Source organism: Dreissena polymorpha, chromosome 2 (genome assembly GCF_020536995.1).
Source record: "Dreissena polymorpha isolate Duluth1 chromosome 2, UMN_Dpol_1.0, whole genome shotgun sequence".
In the NCBI taxonomy this organism is placed as follows: domain Eukaryota; kingdom Metazoa; phylum Mollusca; class Bivalvia; order Myida; family Dreissenidae; genus Dreissena; species Dreissena polymorpha.
The window spans coordinates 127,102,622-127,122,721 of record NC_068356.1 but is presented as its reverse complement, the minus strand read 5'-3'; the positions used below and the strand labels follow the sequence as shown (position 1 = coordinate 127,122,721).

Here is a 20,100-nt window from a genome sequence, read left to right as displayed (position 1 = left end):
AAATGTAAGTAATTTATTTCTTAAATGATATTGAATTCATTTTTTTCCTATTTTATGTGCAGTATATTTTCCTGAAGAATGAAATGATGAAAACATACTTCTGCTTTAAATAACCGTAATGTAAACTGTCTACTGAAATAAGAAGGCAATATAAAATCTTGAACTACTACATATAAGTTAACTCTGGTTTCACTACAGTCACGAATAAATCTTTCGCCTTTTACTAAAGATTTCCGTGCAGTGGAACAATCAATGAGTCTATAGACTTATATCTGCAGTCCCATCTTTATGGGATACTATTACACATATAATATTTCGTTTGATTACGTTGTATATACTGACTATAGTCTGTACTCGTTAAATGCTTTTATTCGTTAATTGTGTAGCAGCAAAATTGGACAATATTTTAAATTTATAATTATTAATAACTGTATGATTATACTGACTATAGTCTTTGTCTATAGTTAAAACAAAGACAAAACATCGTAAATGCATTTTACGTCACACTAAACCTAGCTCCAGGCCTTCAGCCCCTACAGCGATTGATTTAGAACTTTTCATTTTCGTCAATCGCGGTTGACGGTCCCTTTAATGCACCTCTTACACTTTCGATCGCTGACGAACAATAACAATATCCACACCGCTTATAAATATAATCAAATTTATGTTTGTTTTATTATCTCTGAAATATCATTTATAAAAATCTTTTATCAGAAAAACTACGGCTAATTTTTTGTTTTGTTTTGTGGGATTGTCAGTTTTTAGTCTTCCGACCACGTTTACTCTGTTGCTAATTCGTATAATTATAAAGATGAAATTATATTAATTCATATACATGTATTTGTACTAAATATATATTCGGATTTTTTTAATCGTTTTATTGACTGAACAAAAGACATAATTAATACATGTTTTACGTCATTCTATACAGAGATGGTGACGTCACTACGTTATTGTCAGTAAGACCGATGTGTTCACAATGCTGTAACCAGTGTTTTGCAAACAAGTAAGTGCGCATGCGCGGAAAATCCCGAATGTAAACAATAACATACACTGGCATATACCTTTGCAAGGTACATAGCTTATCTGGGATAGCGAAATTGGGTTATGAATTAACACATAATATATCTAGTATCTAGTATGCACACGACGTAGCCAATGTTAGTGTTCAAAACTTAAATAAACACTTTCAAACAACGCATAAAAGCAATTTAACAATCGAACTACGATGTCGTTTAACGTGGAGGAATTTATTGACGTTTACAAACCTCACAAGGAAACTGTGGATTATTTGCGAGCTAAATACACGGGCGACTTTAAAGCATTCGACGATGACGTTGAAGCAGCCAGACAAGCCGCTGTGGACACAGCTACGAAGTTCGCAGGGACGGCCAGTCTTGATGGGAAGGAGACGGAACTATTTGTACCCTCGGAACATGTGCCGGGTAGGCTTTGCACACATACGTCATTGTTTTACATTAAATTTGTTGTTGAAAAGTATGTTGCGTTGAATTATTTTTCTTTGTTAAATTGTCGATTTTGTAAATGGAGTTCTGTTGATAATATTCTTTCAACTTTGATACTATGTTATATTCATTTTGCCATTTTGTAACAAGTTGCGCATCCGTAAAAAATACTGAAATACCATACTGTTTCTATTCTGCTATATGTATTTAATTTTCGTCCGTAAGTTATTGATTGCTTCGCTCCAATCTCGATAACCGCATGATGTAGTGAGCCGATAATTTACTTGTGATGTAGTACTGGTTGTTTGCTGAGCAGAGCATTACGCCAAACCCCTTTACCACTAAAATACGTATACTCACGCATTTGTACTCCCTTATAAAGTTATATTTAACATTTAATTTAATACCTTTCTTACTATATTCAAGTTTTTAAGGCCTTATTTCCAACCCTTAGATACTCATGAACAGCAAACAGCATAAAACCTGAACAGCTTGCGAGTTACTCGCAGGCTGTTCTGGTTTTAAGCTGTTTGCACATAGCAATTTTCAATTTGCTTCTGAGTGGAAAATGTTTAATACCGGTATCACAATTTTCAGATGGCATTCCAGTGACAGTATATACACCGGAAGTGTGTCGACAGCAAGGGGCGCCTCCTACAATCTTGGTTTACTTTCATGGAGGTGGGAACGTGACGAAAGACCGGAAAACACAAGCAACCATGGCAATCCGACTGGCAACGTATCGTGCTCTTCAATTTGTTTCATTCACCAAGTTGTATTTTAATATATTTTATATAAATCAGTTCTCGTACTAGAACGCCTCGAAAATGTGGATAGAAAACGTTGACGCTTTTATTGATATTGAAGTACTGTTTAATTTATGTCCCGTGTCTGTTTGTCGTTGTTATTGTGTGTTTGTGTGTATGAATGCGTCTCACGAGGTTGTTGCAATGAGGGTTTCGGCTGTATGCAGTAATACATGTACATATGAGCGGTCCTCTGTGAAAAGGGGGTTTCGTGCATGTGCGTAAAGTGTCGTCCCTGATTAGCCTGCAGTCCACACAGGGACGACACTTTCCGCTTTTATGATATTCTTCGTTTCAAGAAAGTCTCTTCCTTGCAAAAATCAAGTTTAGGCGGAAAGTTTCGTCCCTGATTAGCCTGTAATGTGGGACGACACTTAACGCACATGCATTTAACTCCATTTTCACAGAGCGCGGCTCCTTGGTATTTAACCATCGCTTTTTGTATTGTTTTATTGTTTCATTATTTATCTACATGTTTAACATACAGCCGATGGTTGTTTTATCTTCTTTTTTCCTTATACATGCATGCTTGTATTTAACGAACGCTAGTTGCATTATCTTATTTTTTCCTAACATATGACCGCCATGAATATACATGTATATGTGAAAAACCCAAACGCGGTACCAACAGACACCGAATACATGTTCGTATATTCCAGAATGGTTCCATGTATACTTGTTGACGTGGAATACCGAAGGTCTCCGGAGCACAAATTTCCGGCCAGTAATGAAGACGCAAAGAGCGTAGTGGCGTGGGTGGCTGCAAATAAAGCATCGCTAGGTGGCGCTTCTTCCAGTAAAATCGGCGTTTCCGGCGATAGTAACGGCGGAAGGCTAGCTGCTGTCATGTGCTACGATCTTCCAAGAGTCGTTGATTTTGCAGTAAGACGTAAACTTTATTGTTCGATTCTAAAGGAATTTTTTTTTGTCTTAGTAGGTTTGTATTGAAACATGCAATAGCTTTCCCAATTGTACAAATTTATTTTGAGCTCACGACAGACAGACGAGCAGACGGACATACAGTTTTATTCCCACCGCAAAACAGCCAATACATATAGCCATGCAAACATGATGAACATGATAATGTGATAAAATACAACAGGAGCGTATATTGCACCGTGTTTTCGTGCGCACTAATTCATTGATTACACGTATATTTATATTATTTAATTAATTAATGAATATATGACCACATAAACGTTTATTTCTAAACACACCGTGATTTCTAAAATTGACAATATGATAATATTAATCGTCCGCTCGTTTCCAGGTACTTATCTACCCTAAAGTATCGTACCAAGACTACCCATCTTGCGATGAATTTAAGAACGGGCCTCTTCTGCCTAAAGTTCGCATGGATTGGTACGAGCATAATTGTGTATTTATTTTCTTTTTATATATGATTTTCTTTTTATCCTTTTCTTGTAATCCTAAGTAATACTAGTACAATCTTGTAAATTATAGACCATAGAAGATTATTATCACGAATGATGACTCGATAACGTTTGGCATGCAAACATATAAAATGGTTTATTGATGTCTAAATTATATTCAAGAAAAAAACAATATATTTTCAAACAAATTAATTGTGTTCTAGGTTTTCCAGACTTACGCTTACTGAAGACGACTACCGAAACCCCCGGGCCTCTGTTGTTTTGCAGCCGGACCACAGCGTCATGCCCCCGACCCTGGTGCTTGTAGCGGAACTGGATCCCCTGAGGGACGGAGCACTTGGTACACTTATACAAATAAACCTCGCACTGGGAAAACAGGGCTGAATGCATGTGCGTAAAGTGTCGTTCGTGATAAGCCTGGTCGTTCGCACAGGCTAATCAGGTACAACACTTTCCGCCGTTATGGTATTTGCCGTTTAAAGGAAGTATCTTTTTTCGCGAAAATACAGTTAAGGCGGAAATTGTCGCCCCTGATTAGTCTGTATGGACTGCAAGGCTAATCTGGAAGTACACCTTAAGTAAATGCTTTAAGATCCCTTTTCCAAGAGCGTGGCTCAAATAAATTGACTGACCCGTACTACAGAGGGGTCATACTATTATATGCACATTGCTTTACATCCATAATGTTAAACAATCTGGTTGCTTTTTTAACATTAACTAACCGTCAGAGCTGCAATTTCTTAAAGTTTAAACATTAGATGTAAGATCAAAATGGACGCATACACATTTATTACACCCCCCAGATGCAATTTACTCTTTTGAAAGCCGATGCGCAACGTGCGCAGCGCAAATTATATGGTTTTGTAGATAAAAAATTGTTCGAACGAACACGGTAATATTTGCATTAATATTTATATTTTGCTTATTGACACAGATTACGTGAAGATATTGACAGCCGCCGGTGTTGACGTCGAGATGGAGCTGATTAAAGGGGTACCACACACCTTCTGGACTTTACCAGGTGAGTGAATTCCTGACAGCATTGGGGCATCGTTATTGTTAATGCGATGCATCTTATTCAACCCCACTTTTTTACTGCATTTTGCTAATTATACGTCCAAATAGTACGATTTAGAAGTTCTTGCTGGGATGTTATTCCTATTTTGAGTGTTCGATCATTTATATATCATATTCACACACATTTACTTATACATTTTACAGTATTCACTCATATGCGCTAAATTGAATTCAAATTAAGTAAATTATCTGAAGAAATGTTAAAAAGGTATTTTCAATAGGAAAGCATGACATTGCTTATTCTTTTTAAAGATGGAATCGTACTAAAGGTTGCAACAACGTTTAGCCGACCTACGTACCTTATTGTTTGGCGATGTTATAGTGGAAACAAACGACATTCTTGGAGTTATGTACATGCTATTGAATATTGACCAAACCACCGAAGCAGATTGAGTCCTTGGTTTATGTAAAATCGGTCTCTAAAGCAATTTTGTCTCACTTCATCTGTCAAATATTCCTCTAAAATTTATCAATCTTCATACTCTTAACCCATTTATGCCTAGTGGACTCTCCCATCCTTCTATATTGGATCAATTTATTTCCAAAATTAGGGGTGTCTGGTATACTTTTTTCTATATTTAGAATATGTCTTACAGAAATTCCTTTAAGCAAACAGCGCAGACCCAGATGAGACGCCGCATTATGCGGCGTCTCACCTGGGTCTACGCTGTTTGCAATGTCCTTTTTTTCAGGACGCTAGGCATGAATGGGTTAATCTTAAGGGGTGTTGTTTTCTTTTTGTTGTTAAAAAAGCTTTTGTGCAATGTTTTCACATCTCATTGATCTTCTTGCGTTAGTGATTTTTGGCATACATTGTTTCTGTCAGATTTAAATAAATTATGTGAAAGTTGTAAAGTGATGTTCAACAATAATCATTATTTTGTGCAGGAGCCTTCAAAGAGAACTGTCAGCGTTCATACGAGCGTGTAGCGGCATTCATCCGAAAACAATCCTTGTGAACCGGGTGGGACGATTTTTGTGTTTCTTTAACTCACTCTCATTTGTATATTTGTAAAAACATCTTCCTGATATTTGATACTGACTAATTTTTTTATCCTTACATGTACACATGTATTTGAACAAAAGTTACATACAATTTATTGCATAGAAATAATCACGCGACTTGATTAACTAAGATTGTGAAATGTTTTCTTAAGATTTAAGAAATATAAGTATACTACATTTCCAAACTCAAGCCTGCATTGCCTAAGTCAATAAACGCCGGAAAAGGTGCTTTCAATGCTTGAACCCAAGACCTCTGGCTGAAGAAGCCAGCCATCAGACTTAAGGTGCCACGAATATATTTTGATGAAAAATAATTATTAGATTCGGAGAGAAATTTAATTTTGTTGTGGCATTTCAATCGCTAGTTATTCATTAATTACACATTCTGTCAACACATACTGTTATTTCAATACTTGACAAACATACGCATTGAAGTTGCCCATTGGAAATCAGTGATACATTCTAATTATTTTTATATTTTTGTGTGAGTACGGATCTTGCCTTGTTTGTTCTGACAGTAAGTAACTGCAATTGTTTGTGTCTTTGCATCATTGATCTTGTGTATGCAAATTTAAGACAGAAGATCGAATGCAACTATGGTTGTTTCTATATATGAGGTAGAGCTTACCGCGATATGCAAATCCACGCAAACTCGAGAAGATGCTAGAAATTTCGAAAAAACGTATATTCGCCATTGTGTTATGTGTTTTTAACGTTTATCAATTTTCTTGAACAAATAATAAATGAATAGCGTTGAATTAATATTTATTGTAAAATATGTATATATAACTAGCATCTCAAACACTAAAGATTTTCATTCTGCTTCTTCTATGTCGTCTGGTATTTTACTCCGCAAATATCTGCAGTTCTTCCCAATAGCTACCACCTCCTTCCGGCCCGCTATCTTCATCGTGAGCTGCGTGGGTACATATCCGGTTTGGATCTCGTCCGAGATCGCCTTGATCTTCTCCTTCCGTTCAAGCTTTTTCTGAGCGGCGGACCGCGCCGTCTTCTTAGCATTGTGTCGATATGGATCAGTAATGTTCTTGTTGTCGTAATACGACGTCGAATACAGCGGGTTCTTTCGCTTCACCTCCAAACGACGCTCGATGGACTTGATCTGCGAGTCCCTAAGATGCGTTTTCAAGTGTGAAGTTTTCAGTAAATCCAGAAAGATCAGACTCTGGTTTGATTCAAGGTTGGTCTTTGTGTAGCTCATCTGCAGGTATCTCATCCCATACTTAATCGGTGTCAAGGAGGTGTTCGTCCTACTGAAGTTCTTGCCTCCTCCGTGAATGAAGGTCGTTGCTTTTTCCAACGCTGGGTCATAGGTTTCTGACTTCCGGTTCGCGCGCGAGACTCTTCTGCTATATCTGCTACCCGACTGTTCACCAGGGTCGTCACCTTTGCATGATCTACCACTGTAAGCGCTTTCCTTGCGAAGTCTACAATCGGTCTCCGTCAAGTTATCCTCGAACACCGGCTTTTCGATTACACCAATTTTCCGCTGAACTTGCAGCCGACCATGTTTGGCGCTTTGATGCTCCGTAGTTGTCACACGTTGAATACTATTTTCAGTACCTCCAGGCTCACGTTTGACCTCAGCATATTTGACCTCACATGTTGTGTCAGCAGAACATGCTCGATCTCTTTCATGGCCACTATTCAATCTCTTATCACGGCTAAATGCGGCTTTTGCTAACTGTGGTTTAGTTCTAGATATTTGTAATTGTCCATCACCAAGATCTTCAGTTGAATCCGCTCTATCAATATCTCGGGTATAATTTCCCTCGACAGTTGAACATCTTGCTGGAAATGTATCAAAGCTGTAAATATAGCTATTACTTCTATCTGTGTCATTCAAAGCATACTGAAACTCATACTCCAAATCCTCTTCACTGCACGTGCTCGCGCTGTCTGTGCACGAGGACTTGACTCTTCCGTTCAAAACACTTGGATGTCCATTATTCGTGCGCATCTCATTCTTTATTTGAGCCTGTATTATAGCAATATTTCTAGCATTCATCACTGGGCGAACGTCTATTTCATTTTTAGATGTCATGCTTAAGTTCTGTGTTTTATATTTGTTATGGATGAAGAATGCACCAAAATGAAATGCTTCAAATGGTTGCGACCTGGTAGGTATAGGCTTTATTGACAGTCAATGGTTACTAATGGCATATACAGAGGTAAATGAGCTACTGTAAAGGGCTTTAAGAGATATAGCTCTGATTTATGACCCTCTTCTGAACGCTGTGTAAATATATTTATTCCGTCCACGTTTATGACGCCCATAAATTTCGATCTGATACTTCCAGTATTTGCTTTCTCTCCTTTAAGTGATGATTAATAATCTTCGTATACAATATCTTCAGGTTCAATGTTATAGCGGAGAGAAACCAAAGGAAGCTCTGCAACAAATCAAGATTCAATGTGAATCAATCGAGCTATAACGCGAGCTATAACGCGAACAAGCCAACCTTACGGTGCTCAACTAACTATAGTGCTCGGAGAAAAACCACAAATTATGCGTATAATTGAGACCATTGGTTTCTTTCGCCAAATGTTGTCAGAAAATTGCATCACATATTAATGAATGGTTTGTTAAAATTGTGTGTATTATATGTGCTGATATCAGTAAATTGAATGATAACATCGATGTATATACTCTTTATAATTCAAACACACACTTAGTTTAAAAACGTTGTAAAGATTGGTTAAATATTTATGTTTACAGAGCGCTGGTATTTGTTAAGATATATGTGCTGGTATGGCGCAATTGGGCTTCATTGGCCATTGCCGGCTCGGGTATTTACTTAAATATAACCCGGGTACTCTTAAGTATACTTAAATGTACCCCTTGTACGTAAAACATACTAAAAAGTACACGGAAATTCAAACGCTATATTGATCGTTGTCGGCTTTTTTCCCCAAATTAATTGTGTTCATAATAATATCAGTATTTTGTTAAATAGCCTGCACATTATCGAAACTCATACTCAAAAAGCATTTTGAGGAAGGATTTAATCAAGGAAATTTGGTTTCGTTTTCCGTAAAGCGTTTTAGACATCGGATTTTGTGCGGTAATAAAACTCGGGTACAGTCTAAATTGACCGGATACGTTTAAGTATATGTTCCGTACCCGGGGTACATTTAAGTATACTTCAGAGTTACATTCAGAGACGTAGATGTTATTTACATCTCTGGTACATATAAGTTGTACCGGAGCCGACAAATGACAAATCGAGCTCCAAGAACTTGCGCTCTGCTCTTACCGGGCGTGTACGGGGACATGTGATATTATTATATTTTCAATCTACGTCTGTGTAACTTAAATTTACGAACATAACTAACACATTTCGAATTCTCCAAAATAATAAAAGGCAGAGATGTTGATTAAATAGAATTACACATACATGGATTGTTACAAACGCTGTATTCATTTTCTTGTCATGCACAATACATACACTATTTCCGTTAAAATGAAAGCTTTGTTCAACGTGTCAGCATCTTTTAGCCCAGCATCTAAGTGACCATTGCCACACTAGTAAAACAATATTAGCCCTTCGGCATAATACGTGTTGCGTTACTAATTCTACACCTTGTACATGACATATTTATTTTATTTAAAGAAAATTAAATGTGTTGAAAGCAGTTAAAGTATATTTGCCTGATCGACGCTATTACTGAAATACGCATGAATTTTTCATATAAATGCAAATATATTTTTTAAGTTATGAAATAGGACAGATAGAAATACAAATACAAAATGGACATAATAATTAGTGTATGTATTGCACATACATGGATTGTTGCAAACGCTGTATTCTTTTTCTTGTCATGCACAATACATACACTATTTCCGTTAAAATGAAAGCTTGTTCAATGTGTCAGCATCTTTTAGCCCAGCATCTAAGTGACCATTGCCACACAAGTAAAACAATATTTGCCCTTCGGTGTATATATATCTATTTAAAACCGAAAGAAGGATTTCTATACGCATACCTCCAGTTCGACCAACGCGATTATTTTTAAGTTTTAAAGCGCAAAAGAGACGGATTTCTACCTTGTTACAACCATATATACTCTAATTGGCATAGATAAAATTAAATCTTTATCCTAGTTAGCAAGTAATTTATTATTTTTCAAACGGTACCGCTTTAAAACCGAAAGTAGGATTTCTAGACGTATACGTCTATTTCGACAAACACGATTATTTTTAAGTTTTCAAGCGCAAAAAAGACGGATTTCTACCTTGTAACCACCAGATAAATTCTAATTGGCATGTATAAAATAAGTTTCTTATTTATAATTAAATTTACTGTGCCAAATAAGTTGTGAGGCTTTATGCATATTAAATGCGTATTAAAATTGTTGTGTACATATATATTGGATTTTAAAAGTGAAGCTTTTGTATAAATATACAAGTGAGGTAAATTCAGGCAAATGTGATATAACCAGTATGTTCAGTACCATCAGACTCATTATCTTAGCAATTATTATTTATTAAAATGCAGTAAATGCCAACACAGAGACACAATGAAGTAAAATGCTTTATATAATTGTTCCGCAATTATCTTCTAAAAGAGTTACCAAAACCCATCAAGTTATACTCGATAGACCCAACAGTAAAAGCTTTTGTGTTCTCGTCACTGAAGTCATTTTACGCACCAGAATCGGAAAGGCAAAATCAAAAATCGGTTTATAGGGGCTTTTATAATTTATTTCTCGTTATGTTGTTTTACACATGTATTCGTATATAATTACTTTTGGATAATTATTTTGATATTTAGTTTGACGTTATAATTATATTATATTGCAACTTTAAACATTTAAAGCGTTTTCGTTGTGTTTTCAATAGTGGTCAGAAAAGTCCTTTTTCGATGTTAAGTTTGATTTAACGACCAAGACGTATATTTGTACAATATTTACCACACATTAACGTTTACCTTTGCATTCAATGAGATCCAGCCCAATTGACAGAGCGCTAGAATCTGAATACGTTTGTTGTAGACTTCTAAAAGAATATTGTCATTTCTTGGCTAATAATGCGTTTGAAAATCGATTTGCTGCATTTCTATTGAACAATATTTTAAGAGATATTCAGAAATTATAAATCTAGATGGTTCACATACTCATGTTATTGGTTACACACATGTATAGAAATGTCTGTTTTGCCGAAAATGCAAAACAAAGTGTGTTTACGGTTACGGAGAAAGCATATTAGCTAATAATTCGCCAAAAAAATAAATCATATCGGTCAACCAAACCGAATATTCAGAACCATTCGTATCAATTTGTTTGCCACTGAATGCGCACTGTTTTCATTCCCAAACTGTTAATGTATCAATCGCGCAACATGTATTCGCCATCATGACTAGCATGAAAGCGCTAATATTTTTCAAGACAAATAAAACAAATATCAGCCGATGCCAATCTGTATTTTATTTAGATAGCCAGTAAGTTGTTAGTAGTTGGACGCCGTTTCAAGGTTTCGTTGTGTTTCACAACCATAATTACGAAAATCAACACGATTGAGTATTTGCGATATGATAGCATCTAAAACGACAACATAAAAGAGGAATTCAGCAATTTAAAAGATTCAATCTAACACCCTTTTTGTGCACATGTAAACATTTCTCAGCACATACTAAACAGAAATGTACAGAGTTCAATAGATTTGCGATTAACATATAAAACAAGCTATGGTTTTTAGGGTTTGAGAGAAGTTGGTTGGAGTTATTTTGATGTATACTGTACGTCAATATAAACTATTGGGCAAATGGGCGTATTCAATTGATTTTACACATTTAAATTTTACATTAGTGTCAAAATATGTTTCAATTGGTTTATAATTTTAATGATTGTATCTATTTCAGGAGTAATCCGTCTGCAAATCGTGCACTTAACACGACTTTCTTGAACCCATGATTTAGATATTTGATACCAAAAAGGGACCATAACTCGTTTAACATTTAGTAATTAAGTTAGCCGACTGATACGTTGAAAAGACCGACAGACGGGAAGCCAATCACAAAACAGGGCGATAATTATATAGTTGTTTATATAAAACCCCTCAAAACTCGATAGTTCCTCAATTGTTTCTTAACAACTTCTGACCGCGAATACACACGGAAAACAATTGCTCCATTTGCATATTAATGAATGCGAAATAAAACTCTGTGCAATATATTACATAAACAGTTGACATTTAACATACATTTCTCTATCGAACAACTGTCTCTTCCTAAGCTTTCATTGTTTAGATTAATACCATATCCTTGCTTTAAATCATTATGTACGTCATCAATTTTATACTTAACAACACTATTAGACTGTTATATTGCGGAACTTAAATCGGTTTATTTAGATCTTATCCTGACGATATGTAAACAATACATTGCGTGCGTATGAACACGCTGGTAAATAACTTCATAGTTTAGAGGTTTATGAGATAAAATTGTACAGTACGTGCTCACTTTATGTGACACCTCGAATATAACTTCCTTGTTTCATGTTTCACGTTTTAAATAAGCGGGTAAATATAATATAAACGCAGATTGAAGTGAACATTAAAGCTACCATGTATTGACATAGTCAATATGGTGATTTATAAACAATTATTTGTGTTTTGGATCTTTATGTATACAGGCCTGTTGACAGAAGGTAATTACTCATATAAAGTAGTTAGTAGTAGTAGTAGTAGTGTAACCCATATTTAGTTTTGTTTTTTCGTTAGTTTTACTCGCATAAACATCTTATTGTTTCCAACTACAATGTTTTGAAGTAATACTTTTATATACAACTATTCAAAAACTAACTAATAAATATGCAATATCATACTTCTTATATGTGCATGCGTTTTAAAATGTCTACATATAAACCTATTTACTTCAAAATAACTTATTCGTTGAGTGCATTATTATATCCGTTTGCATCAGTGTAGTTACTAGGTGTGTGATGCTGAAATTATTCACATCTTTAGAGAGAAACTTCATAAATCTCCCGAACGTTGTGAACATTGTTAATAACAACTCGAATGCAAACTGTTTATGTTTTACATATATTAGTTTTATTTTGAAGCTAATGAGAAATAAGGTAAGATTAAGTGAAAAGAACGCTTTTTAGAATGCATATTACACTGCTAGTAATATCTTGTGTTTCGTTAACGTGGGTATGTACGAGTTTGTCAAATATTTATGAATTTATATAAAATGTGTAAACAACTTATTATATATATATTTCTATATAAATTAAAATAAAAGTTAAGAAGAACATGTGTCAAAAATGCGAAATAAGCCAGATATTAATTCCGAAATCGAAAATGTCTGTACAGTCGAATTCGCCAGCATGTATATCATGCATAAACGATGTTAATCTAAATTTAGTTTTACGGATCATTTTAATTTCCTGCAACGATATCGATTCATACGACACACGAACACTTACCCCGATCCTAATAAAACGACGAATACTTCGGTTATATGTACGAAAAATCTTCGTCACAATCGGCTCGGGGCGCTAATTTGTCTTTGCTGCATTTTATGAAATTCGTCTTCATTGTATAATTTTTCTTGCCTATTTTGTGTTATTGTAACATTTTTTTATTAATGTATTACAATTGAACACATATAAAAATCATGCATGCCCACTTTTAGTATTGGCATGTTTATAAGCACATACTAAATTAATTGGCCTGCGTTTGAGTCAATGGTTAAAATGACATTGCATATATATGATCCGAAAAATACATAAATAGTATTTTCACCTTACAAAATATCATGAGGATAGTGCCATTTAACCATATAATCTTATTATATTCAACCGTGAGAGCACTGCTCTTGGGTACGCTATGCAATTCATACAACACTAACATATTTTAACAAACAAAATTGATACATTAAATGTTTATTTTTCTTCTGTTTACCCAATCTATGTCATGTGATTCACAAACTAAAGCTGTGGTTGTGTATATATATATATATAATGTATATAACACATATGCGGGATCAAGAGATTTCACTAAAAACTACATTTTGTATTAAAAAATCAACACTATAGATATAAGAAAATATAAGATACGTAATGCATAGTATTTAGGGTTATATTTTTTTCAAAATCTCATTTATTTTTTTGCACAAAGAAATATAAGTGTGTGTTTGTCTGTGCGTACACTTGTGTACCCTGAATTCATCATTTCTACAGCCGAAGTAGATATGTTTTCGCCGGAAAATGAGAAAGTGGCTTTTACGTCCGTTACATATTAAAAGATGTCATACTAAATCAAATAGAAATAGATTAATTCAAAAGAATGCGAACTGTAAGGAACAGTCAATTGAGTGAAACTCATTTTTAAAGCATGATTATGTTATTGTATGGTATGCCATTTTATTGAAATAACGGAAATTCCCGATTGAAAATGCTTAACAAACTGACAAAAAATTAATAAAACATGCTCGGAATTTTCGCAGTTCAGATTGGCGCAGGATCTCGGAGCGAATCCGTCAGTTTGAGTTTTCAACAACTTCACAAACATGCAGTAGTGCACAAACATGTGTATGTGTAGACGGAAATTGAATTATCGGAGAATAATCGGATAAAAAACTATCGTCACAAATTTCGAAATGATAAGAACTTGTGTATGCATTTAAACGGGTACAAAACAAATTATAAATGTGTATATAGAGAAATATATTTGCAATATAACAAAATATAACTCATGTAATGCCTCACACAATAACTTAATGCGATAAAATCCGCCTGATCACAGCAGCAAATTGTAACATTATACTTGTAAAGGTGATGCGTTTTAATTCGTTGGCATTTATTCAACTGTAATACAAGTTATTACAGCGTGTTTTATCGGCCTAGCTTTACCGCAAACGTGAGTCTTTGTTACAACCTAAAGTGTAATAACGACCTGAATTGTAATAAACTTTATTACGTTATTACAATTGCTTGACAATTGTAATAACGCCCGAAAGTGTAATAAACTTATTGCTTGGTTTAAAATTGCATCTGATCGCATCTTCAAACACAGATTATTGCAAAATATAATGCATACATTTATATAAAATTTATATTAATAGGGTAATACGACCTATGAATGACAAAAGGTGTTCTCATACAACCTCAATTGTAATAAAGTTATTACATTATTACAATTGCTTGACAACCTGAATTGTAATAACGCCTGAAAGTGTAAGAAACTTATTTCTTGGTTTAAAATTACATCTGATCGCACTTTTTAAACACACATTATTGCAAAATGTAATGCATAGATGCATATAACATTTATATTAATAGGTCAATACGACATATGAATGACAAAAAAAGGTGTTCTCATACAACCTCAATTGTAATAAAGTTATTGCATTATAACATTTGCTTGACAACCTGAATTGTAATAACGCTTAAAAGTGTAATAAACTTATTTCTTGGTTATGCTTATTTCTTGTTGATTGTGCTGTTAAACATTATCTTCGACGTCTCCGTGCTGACCTCCTCCACCCGTATACTCTTCAGAGTATGTTGGTGAGGTCCAGGATTTCACTGCTGGTGCCACATATCATGTTAATGTAATCCGCGAATCTCAAATTAAAAATGGGTCTGCCATCGATGGGGATAAACATGCGGTGGTACTGGGGGCATCCTGCATTATCTTCTAAAAAAAAGGTTAAATTAGACCGGAGAGAGCAGACATTCCTGACGGACGTAAACCGATGTCCTGAAGTAGTCTCACATCTGGCAATTGAGAAGTCCTGCGCTGATAGCGTTTCCGGTAAGTTCTTTGAGGACTTGCAACAGCCTTTCAACAATTTTAAAAGTAAGAAAACGAAAGTCCAATCGAAATGACTATTCACGGAGGTCCTTCAAATTTATATTGCATATCATGTTAGATTGCATCTCACCAAAACCGCATATTTGACAAGAGCGTTCTTCTGAGACAGCTCAGGTATTGTTTTACTATTGTAGCATTTTTTGTTTCAGTAAACTGCTTCAATGGCAACGAATACATATTTGACGTTTAATAGAGTTCTTTTGAAGTGTATGAAACTCTAAAGCTGAAAGTCATGATGTGGACAATTTTGGGAGAGGACCACCATGCCGAATACACAACCTCCAAGCCTTACAGTTTAAGATCAAAAGATTTTCCAAATGGCCATTACACACGTATACAATTAACAAGAAACCCGCTTGGATGAGCTTACTGCGACCCTAGAGGCAGATTTGAACAGATTAAGTAGTGGACCACAAGACGATGTTGCACACCAATTATTAAACTCATGCCTTTATATGTAAAAGACAAGAATGATTTAAACAACTTTGAACAAAAAGTGATCCAATGGTCATTTCTGTTGCGTTTTATTAAAATCTGCGGACGCAATATAAGTTCATGTCTCTTACCGAAAATATATAGTCCTTTATGAGTAATCATAACTTGAAATTGGTAAAATTATAAAGAGTTACAAACACGCTATCACTGAATAATTTGGAGTGTGAAGTACCGCGAGAGTTCCGAAGTTTGGTCCTATATGCGATATATGTGTTGTAATATCATATAACACAAACAGGAACTTATGTATACTCAACATATGCTTAACCACAGGGAAAAATTAATGATGTCTTTTATTAAGTTACGAAATAATGGTGTTCATATTTTCATGAAGTAAAGCTGGTATTTTACAAATAATTAATAATAATAATAATATTTTTTCTTCTGTCTTCTCATTGTGCAGAAGCCCCACAGATTGTGATAGATATTGTCAGGTGTCACCTCAGATCGTCGAAAAAACGTATATTAGCCTTTAAGTCCTTTTGGCATGGCTTAAGAGACTTAAATTATAAAAAGATCATTATGTTCATTACTACCACTGTTCGTATATTTATCGATATATTGAAAAAGGTAACTAGTACGTTTTACGTCGGATGCTGTGATCATATTGCGCATGCGGACTTGCATATCTTACCGTTTTGTAACGGTGTTTCCTCGATTCCACTGTCATTATCGTCGATGTTTATTTTTCATGAATCACACACGAAGATATTACAGAGAATACTCTCTACGTCATTTGTACGAGGAAATTACCCTTTATACACGATTTATTAAGTTGTGTGAACGCGATGCATATCTCGTGGTAACGACGTATTACGTCCGGCGTATGAAACAAATAAAGACAAGTAAAAATATCAACGTTCTCTCAGTGATAGGGGCGTTCGCTTTTGGAGTGGAATTTCTAAGGTTAGATCGGGCCACGTTCCGGCATGACCGGTGTCCTACAAAGAAGCTAGCTTGCTTGAAGGGCTCCGATTGCCTTTCTGCCAAGCGCAAGGTATTGAGGATAGGAGTGAGGAAAGTTTGTCATTAGTCTCATAAGTCGAAAATGGCTTTCCATCAACACTTAATTTAACATAATGGCTCTCAACTGACAGGGTTAACACTATAATAAACAAAACTTTACTTTATTTGGTGTGATTAAAGATAACTCACTTGTGCTAACAAAATTTAGATCATATCTGTGCATGCAATATGTGAACAACATTTCTTACTATATATATACTATATACACATAGGATAATGTATAACTTATAAAAAGGCAAAATAAGTTGAAAACCCTTATAAGTGTTATGATGGTTTCATTTATGTGAAGAGCAGAGTTTACATAAGTATTAAGATGCATGACCAGTATTAAAAGGTAAGGACTGCTTACGGGCATTTATTAACACAATTATGCGGCAATGTTTTATATTCAACTTAAAAACAGTGCAAATGTAATCTACACATTTATTTGTGACAAAGTTTGTTTGCATGTTGATTTTGTGAAACTAAATGTTAAGAAAACAATTTGATAACTTGATACATTTATCTGGCTCCATAGCTAAATGAGTGATCAATAAATTAGACATCATACTGTCCGAATTTAAGTACTGCACCAGTAATGTTCGATGTAACAACAATCGGAAACCAAGTTGTTTGCTTATTATCAAATTCTCGAATTCATAAAGAAGTAAAATTAGATAAACAAAACTACGTAAAGTTTTTAATAGTTTATAGACCTAGATCTATACGTACTTTTCTTTGGCCGAGACGGTTGTTTTTGCATGTGATGCGATGAGCATTTTCACCAACTCCGAGTCTGTGCATTTATTTTCATTCTTCAGGCGAGTCCATGCCTCGAGCGAATCTCCAAGATCGATAGTTCTGGCCTTCTTTTTGTCGTACGATGCTTTTCTTTGTCGTTTACGAGCTGATTGCGTTAATGTTGGAGGCCTACCTAGACGCGGTTTCTCCATTGCAAATGGCGTTGTAAACAATGATGCAATGGTCACGTGGTTTTACATGTGACCCGCGCGTCTTTTAAATTTAGATCATATCTGTGCATGCACAGAAAATGAAAAGCCGTATCTTTGTGCTGAATTTGGGCATTTCTTGACCGATTTTGACCAAATTTTTTGCACATCTGACATAAATAACATCACATTTTGACTCATAATCACTTTTTTGCGACACATAACAAAAATGGGAAAATATATCAACATCAACTCGGCTACCTTTAAGTCGTGATGACGATATAATCGACTCGCGGTAACGACTAATTTACCTGTGTGAACGAGATGAATAACTCGTAGTAATGACTTATTAAATCGTTGTAGTTATAACTATATATGAATTTAATGATGCATAAATACAAGATAACTAATGCGTGGCAACGCCGTAGTCAATAAATCAAAATAACGAAGTTTGAGTTATAAAATCGTGGAAACGACGTTTATATTTTAACATAAACATGCCACATCTGTGTCACTATATAGTGAAGACATCCACGTGACAATTTTTAAATAAACGTTTAAAGGGACAAATTCTTTAATATGGGTTTTTAAGCCATAATGACCAAGTTGTAGTGCATAGAAATTTGCCCCCAATGGTCCCCCATTACAATCCAGCAGTGGTATACATTATCTATTCATTATTTGTTTCTTTCATTTATAGATTATTATTATAAATATAATATATAGCTTAACTAATAAATTTAATGACATAATGACACATTGAAAATGAAGAATTGTTTGATAGTTGGATATTTTGGGCTATTTTAACCCTATAAATATGTGAACATTAATGTCAGGCTATGATTTGTACACATTAAAACGCAAAACTTATTTATTTATCGTGATGTATTTTAGTTAGCCGATATAAGCGACATGTGCATTTGTGGGGACCTGCGTAGAAAAAAATGTAGCAATACCACGAAACAGAAACATACTAATGAAAATATATTTAAGATTTATTATCGAACCTTGGTTATATACAGTTAAATAAAATGGCAGTTAACTTTTTACAGCAATAAACATGAACCATTGACACACTTGTTTACCATAATTTCACATAGTTTATTATCGAATCTGCGGTTGCACAAAGTTTTAAGCAATACAAGTGTACGTTTTGCAACACCGCGTTTTGCAAATTAGATTCTACATTTGATAGATAAAATCTGTAAAATACACATAAAGTAATTCATTGGAACGAAATAATATGCATAAACCATCAAATTATCTGCAGTTTGTTTTGAAGTAGCAAATATATATAATGTTCATGTCATTAATTTAAATACGGTCTAAAACGTTAAATGATATTTTGACATCGTTAACAACCACGACATACAATTTACATTTTTGCAAACCACGTCCTACGCTAAATTACGCATTTTAAGAATGTTGCACGCATAAAATAGGTGTCGGTATTCGTTCATTATGAATTGAAATAAGTCTTAACTTGTTTAAGCATATCACTAAAATGTAACCCAGTATTAATTTTCTTTGTTTAATGTGATACAGATGTTGCATTCTTTGGTGAATGTTATTATTATTTCATTATAATTACATGTAATAAAGAAGTAATATATAGACTCTAAATATAACAATTTGCATAAATGTAATAATAAATTATAAATGTGTTATTACATTGGAATAATCGTAAATGTTTTATTGAACAAACAAAGCCCGAAAAATTAGTTATGAAAAATGTATTTTTTAATTTAATCTATAACTGTAAATCTATTTTACCCTAATTAATAATTTTTACCAAAGTGGTACTTCTGCATGTAAATCAACATGGATACTATCGATAAATCTCGAGACAGGTTGCGATTAACGAGCGGTTAAGCTTAAGTTTTTGTTTAAGTGTTAAACACAGCTAAGCCGCTATCAACGAACATTTGCTCACATGCGTTTGTCCAAAATGCTTCGCTTGCAAAACAAACACTTTATTGTAAGTTATGATTTACGGTAAACATTGTATTGGACATCATGTACAAACGGCGCGAATAGTGCATGCATGTATTCTCTATTTAT

General features: G+C 34.5%; 1 protein-coding gene and 1 non-coding gene across 22 annotated transcripts in view; both read left to right on the top strand.

Moving 5' to 3' along the window:
• Window positions 1-20,100, top strand: part of LOC127868937 (esterase LipI-like) — a 187,757-nt gene that overhangs the window by 136,836 nt on the left and 30,821 nt on the right. For 2 of the 21 annotated variants that reach the window (XM_052411145.1, XM_052411129.1), the window contains exon 3: window positions 2,932-3,154. The exons of 5 other annotated variants lie outside the window; for them this stretch is intronic. In XM_052411145.1, the coding sequence (XP_052267105.1) occupies window positions 2,932-3,154 (223 nt within the window). Of the gene's footprint in view, window positions 1-1,012; window positions 1,446-2,063; window positions 2,206-2,931; window positions 3,155-3,542; window positions 3,635-3,869; window positions 4,007-4,600; window positions 4,688-5,631; window positions 6,507-20,100 lie in introns of those variants that run through there. 14 more of the 21 variants (XM_052411146.1, XM_052411136.1, XM_052411140.1 and 11 more) reach the window with 14 other exon arrangements.
• On the top strand, window positions 179-295 carry LOC127870525 (U5 spliceosomal RNA). The gene has a single exon (XR_008044872.1). It is a non-coding gene; the product is annotated as a U5 spliceosomal RNA (small nuclear RNA).